The 6,146-nt window shown below is 39.2% G+C and overlaps 1 protein-coding gene and 1 pseudogene across 1 annotated transcript in view; both read right to left on the bottom strand.

Annotated features, from left to right (window-relative positions):
* Positions 1 to 2,378, bottom strand: part of LOC102854121 (alpha-2-macroglobulin-like) — a 111,576-nt gene extending 109,198 nt beyond the window's left edge. The window contains exons 1-5 of the mRNA XM_006901758.1: positions 2,346 to 2,378; positions 1,674 to 1,827; positions 1,056 to 1,108; positions 566 to 586; positions 5 to 129 (exon numbers count right to left, since the gene is read on the bottom strand). Coding sequence (XP_006901820.1) covers positions 5 to 129; positions 566 to 586; positions 1,056 to 1,108; positions 1,674 to 1,827; positions 2,346 to 2,378 — 386 coding nt within the window. The remainder of the gene's footprint in view (positions 1 to 4; positions 130 to 565; positions 587 to 1,055; positions 1,109 to 1,673; positions 1,828 to 2,345) is intronic.
* Positions 2,379 to 2,885: 507 nt separating this feature from the next.
* Positions 2,886 to 6,146, bottom strand: part of LOC102853721 — a 19,757-nt pseudogene continuing 16,496 nt past the window's right edge.

Here is a 6,146-nt window from a genome sequence, read left to right as displayed (position 1 = left end):
TGACTCCTTCTGCAGGATGATGTTGTAGGAACCCAGAATGGGCTCCGTTGAGAGTAAGAAAGAGAGCTGGCCGAGTCCCTTTTGCAGTGTGAAATTTTGCCATTGGAAAATTCTGTTTTTCTTGGGATTCTATAGATAAAAATACTGTGAGCTCATACAAATAATTGTTACGTAAAGGAGAGATTTTTAGGTAAGATTGACCTTAGGTTTTACATAATATATTGTTGGTGTATTGGACCAAAAAGGTCTTAGCAAAGTTTCCTCTGAATTTTTTACTTAGAATAGAGTAAGACACAAATATAAGATATAAGAGGCAATAATTCATGGTGGTTAACGTTTTTAAATGACACTTAGAAATTTTGCTCAGAAATACTCAAAATTAACCAGATCATATTTTTTTTTAGATTGTGTTCCTTCATTTAGGTCTTACCAATTTTTACAAAGGACATAACCAGGAAAATACAGTATTTGTTTAGTTTCAGTAAAATGATATGGGATGGACAGGGGACAGACAATTTAACATACCTTGCAAGTTCTCATTCCAGTTTTAATACTTAGTACCTACCTCAACGTAAACCACAGGGAACTGGAAAGAAAGAAAGAAGATTTGCGAGCTATGATTTAGAAGTATTATTTGTCACCAGCAATAACACTGACAAAGTATGCAGAGCAGATAAAGTGATCTTTTTCTTGTTTTATACAAGTAAATGTCCTGTTTGGTTCACAGTAATTTGTATCGTTTAGAAGATATTAAACAGTCATAACTTTTTTTTTTGTAGTATAAGGTACCATTTGAGAAACATATGATAGTTTATCTGACAGAAATTTAACACATTTTTCTTTTATTTTGTTTAAGAAAAAGGACTAGGATCTTCCAGTGGATTAATTATACTTGTAGCACCTTCAACTGAATATTTCATTTAAGAACGTAGTTGATAAATTGTCTGGGTCATGACTTCCTTTATTCCTTTGGCTTTGGTCTCAAATTCTCCAAAAGAATAGAATTTATATAGTTGAACATTTCCTCTAATTTTAATCATTGTCACAAAACTTACTGTTTCGTCCACAGGGTAAAAATTGACGTTCACAGAGACGATGCGGAATCTCACTGAAACAGAGATATTTTTTTTTTCTCATGAGACCCTTCATTAGAATTGCAGGGAACTAACAGAGATAGCATCATGTCAGGATTTCAGTGACTATAGGACAATTAATAAAGAAGACAGGAGAGGAATTGGTGTCTGTGAATCATAGTGAAGGTGAAGAGTACTGAACAAGCAAATTCTTTTTGGAAGATATGCAGTCCAGGTGTTCTATAGAGGCAAGGATGGTGTCTCACACACTTTGAGCATATTATCAAGAAAGGCTAGTCCTTGGAAAAAGGCATCAATCTTGGAGAAGAAAGGGGTCATTAAAGAAGAAAAAAAACTTCAATGGTATCGACTGACACAGTGAAGAGAATAGTAGGTGAATATAATAATAATAACAGAATGGTGAGTAGAATAGATACAGAGGATGATGAAGGTTTGGCAAGGTTTCATTCTGTTGTACATCATGTTGCTGTGAGTTGAAGCGGATTTTATAGTACCTAACAACAACAAATGTAGAACAATCCAATGTGAGACTCCACTCCGCCCCCATTAAAGTTGCTTTTGTTCATTAGATGTTTATACCTGATTGTCCAGGTTTGTAGATTGGTTTGTCTGTCTGAACAAAGACAACATTCTTTGGTTTTGTTATGTACATTTGCTCCGTTTTTTTGTACACTTGAGTTAACCCCGTCACATGCACAGTAATAAACGCAAAGGAAGACGATATTTCTGGAATCTATGAAACAAATTGGAGTTAATTAAAATAAATTTGAAAGAAAAATTATTATTTCAATAAAATAAGCTAGTTTCTCATTACCTCTATGTTGTTATTAGGTGTCATTGAATCCAGTATAATCCCTGGCAATTTTTTCTTTTAAATGGCAAGATAAGACACAATTTATTATAGAGATAAGAAAAATTTCTCATCCAAGATCTAGATATCTGTACAACTTTGCCACAATCAATATACATGTACAAATTTACACCAGTTCATAATTTACAAAGTAAAAGAAGACTAACAAAGTTCACAAAAGAGATGGTAGTTTGTGAAAAAGACTTTTACCCAGTTAAGTACACGGAAAGTTACAAACCAGACCTCCACTTTCTAAAAATAAGTTTACTCAGTTTTAGAAAACTACAAGCTAGCAAATGTACAGAGAGCTGGCTGGTATAACACCACAGTTAAGACCGTGTCTTTTTAAAGCCTGTTTCCAGGGCAGATTGTGGTCCCTTGCTCCTCTCAAAGCCAAATACACAATACAAGGTCTGACCATTTCCCCAGGTCATGCTTACTAGTTTGTTTCATGTACATTTATACATATTTAAGTATTATGCAAAAAGTCTTGTCATAAAATTTCTAGTACTATCATGTTTAAAACATTGAACTTGCCTACTGAGCTGCCAAAGAGGTTAACAATTTTCAAGTGTAATAGTGTAAATTTCCCCTTTAAAATCTACTGCAGAGAAAGTGTCTTTGAAATACAGATTTACATCAAAGGGACTGATGTAAAAATTAGAAGTAACATCTGGGAGAAACTGAAACCGCTCAAGTAATTCACTCCCTAGCAAATAAAGTGATCATTTAATTGGTCTCACAGGCAATTAAGTCATATTGAAAGGTGCTGTCCAAACTATGGCACTTTCACTTTTTTTTTTAACCCACTCTATCTTGTGCCAGATCTTCACAGCTGTTTCATGGTATAAATTCCATAATTCATCCACAACAGGAGCCCACCCAAAGAAAAAATCAAATTTATCCATCCATTATAAGAGGATCCAGCCATAGACAATATCTTATCCTGATACAGTCATAATATTGTAGTTGTCTTGAAGGACTTGTTCTGCCCAAGAGAAGTTCTTCTTTACAGTTGATCCTGCTGTCTACCATTTGCACAGTGATGCTGTTCTGAGTGCTACAGCCTGCTGGCGAGGCTTCCTACAGCAGGCAGATGGAACCATCCTCTTGGATTCTATAGGACACTTCCTAGGGGTCAACCCAGAGTCTGAGATCACTGGGAAGGAGCCTGAACAGCTTCTGACTGCTCAGTTCAATCCTCTGTACTGCCTGTCCCATCAGAGGGTCCATTTTATTGTTGATGTGAATACAACTAAGATAACCTGATCCTTTGCAAGGTTTCTCTGGGAGCCAGTGATGTTTATAATATTCTGCAATTAGTTCCTGCAGGGTTTGGCTCAGGGTTTGCAGCTGTAGCTCGCTTGTGAGACCCTGGGTGGGGAGGAACTTGGAGATGAAAGACACTGGCCTATCAGGGTGGCAACCTCAAGGGAAGAAGTGATGCATGGGGGCAGTGGAGTGGCCACCGTGGGCTCTCTCACAGTAAAGATGTGCCTCACGAGAGGCAAAGATGGTGCAAGGGGCAGACAGCTACTTTTTTTTCCTCCTTTCTTTTTACTAAAAAAGTTATATTCGAGATAGGAGGCAGCAGGAGAGAGGAAGAGGCGAGAGAAAAAGAGGTGAGTGATGGCAGCCTGGTCACTTCACTCAGACGCCCCTTAGCCTCCTCCTCCTCCAGCTCCTCAGACTCTGAAGCTCCTAATAGTTGCATTTCCAGCTCTCAGGGGAGAACCCATAGCAATCTTATGAACAAGATCTGAATGCTGTCCTATCCTGTGCCATATTCACATATCCTGACACACTAAAGGCCATTGTGGCAGTCATTGAATCAATCCATAAGGTTAAGGGTCTTCCTCTTCTTCACCAACTCTCCACCTTTCCAAGCATCATATCCCTCTCTAAGCAATAGTAACTCCTTGCCACATGGCTAAAGTATGTGAAGCAAAACCTCATCATCTTTGCCGCCAAAGAGTACTCTGGCTGCACCCTTTCAAAGACATATTAGCTTGTTCTTTTGGCCATCCATGGGATGTACATGTTGTTACAGAGATTCAAAGAATACAGATTTCTTTTTTTTTTTTAAAGAAAAATAAAATAAGCCGGTTCATCCTAGAGAGGGTGAAGCCAGGCTGCTCCTTGAAGGCAAGGATTCTGAAGCTCTATCTGACATACTTGGGCATGTTTCAAGGAGGAATCAGTCCTTGGAGAGTGACGTCATGCTTGGGAGGGTGGAGGGACTGTGCAAGACAGGAAGACTCTCCATGAAATGGATTGGCTCAGTGATTGAGACAATGAGGGTGAATGTGTCAGAGGCCAAAGTTTGGCTTAGGATAGAGCAGGATTCCGAGCAGTTGTACAGAGGGTTGATATGAGTTGCAAACTACTCAACAGCACATAACAAAAACAAAGTGAATTGGGAGGGTAGGGAGGAAGATGTACAGCAATGAATGAGTGAAAATGAAAACCAACTTTACTGTAAACGTTTGTTAAAATACCAATAAAAATATACAACTTACATCTCAATGTCAAGAAGACAAAGAATCTTACCAGTGTACCAATTGTTGTTGTTATGTGCCGTCGAGTGGCTTTACATTGAGCCTCAATCCATATTGGAGGCTGCAGTCCTTGACCCTCTGCAGCATGCGATTCAGGTCCTCCTCAGTTTCAGTAAGCAGGGTTGTGTCAACTGCATAATGCAGATTATTGATAGATCTTCCACCAATCTTGACCCCACATTTCTCCTCATAGAGCCCAGCCTCCTGAATAATCTGTTCTGCATATAGGTTGAAAAGGTATGGAGATAGGATGTATCCCTGGCATACGCCCTTCCCAATTTTGAACCATGCAGTGTTCCCTTGCTCTGTTCTGATGACTGTGTCCTGGTCCAAGTATAGGTTTCACATTAGCACAATCAAGTGTTCTGGGATTCCCATTCTTCTCAGAGTCAGCCACAGTTTGTTATGATCCACACAGTCAAACGCCTTTGCATAGTCAATGAAACACAGATATACATTCCTCTGGCATTCCCTGCTTTCAGCTAAGAGTCATCTAACATCAACTACAATATCCCTAGTACCACAACCCCTTCTAAACCCAGCCTGGACTTCTGGCAGTTCTCTGTTGATGTGCTGTTCCAGTCATTTTTGGATAATCTTCAATAGAATTGAAATTCTCAACAACTTCATCTTACTTGGATCCATAATTAACACCCTTGGTACTGGCAGTCAGTTTTTCAGGAGACATATTGCACTGGGAAAGTCTGCAGTTAAGAACTGTTTGAAGATTACGATTTGTCTGATTCAGTTCATGGTCTTTCTGATCATTTGTTATGCATCTGAGAGTAGGACAATAAATAAGGATGGCAGAAGAACTGATGCCTTTGAGAAACAGTGTTGGAGAAGAGCGCTGAACATCCTTGTTCCTGTTGTTATGTGCTGTTGAGTCACTAGCAACTCAATGAATCTATGTACAACAGCTCTGAACCCTATTATATTCTGAGCCAAATTTATTGTCTCTGACACACCTACTCTGATTAACCCTGAGTCAGTCCATCTCACCCAGGGTCCTACTCTTTTGCATTGTCCCTCCAACCCTTCCAAGGTGAACATTCCATGGACTGCCCAATTCCATCCATGACAGTTAAGTAAATATACCTGCATTTTCACAGCATAGTTACTTGTGTTATGATAAGTATCAAACTTTATTTGGTAAATCATCAAGATGGTCCTGACTTATAGTAACCCTATACACAACAGAATAAAACACTGCCTATTCCTTTCGAGGTCCGCCTCAGTTTCAGCGAGCAAGGTTGTGTCATCTGCATAACTCAGATTGTTGATACATCTTCGACCAATCCTAACGCCGCACATCTCCTCATAGAGCCCAGCCTCTCGGATAATCTACTCTGCATACAGATTGAAAAGGTATGGAGGTAGGACACATCCCTGTCGTACACCCTTCCCAATTTTGAACCATTCAATGTTGCCCTGCTCTGTTCTGACGACTGCCTCTTGGTCCAAGTATAGGTTTCACATTAGCACGATAAATGTTCTGGGATTCCCATTCTTCTCAGAGTCAGCCACAGTCTGTTATGATCCATGCAGTCAAATACCTTTGCATAATCAATGAAACACAGATAAACATTCTTCTGATATTCTCTGCTTTCAGCTAAGATCCATCTAACATCAGCTACAATATCC

Source organism: Elephantulus edwardii, unplaced genomic scaffold (genome assembly GCF_000299155.1).
Source record: "Elephantulus edwardii isolate Elephantulus edwardi_28Jun2011 unplaced genomic scaffold, EleEdw1.0 scaffold00342, whole genome shotgun sequence".
Classification (NCBI taxonomy): domain Eukaryota; kingdom Metazoa; phylum Chordata; class Mammalia; order Macroscelidea; family Macroscelididae; genus Elephantulus; species Elephantulus edwardii.
This window is presented reverse-complemented; position numbering and strand designations above follow the sequence as displayed.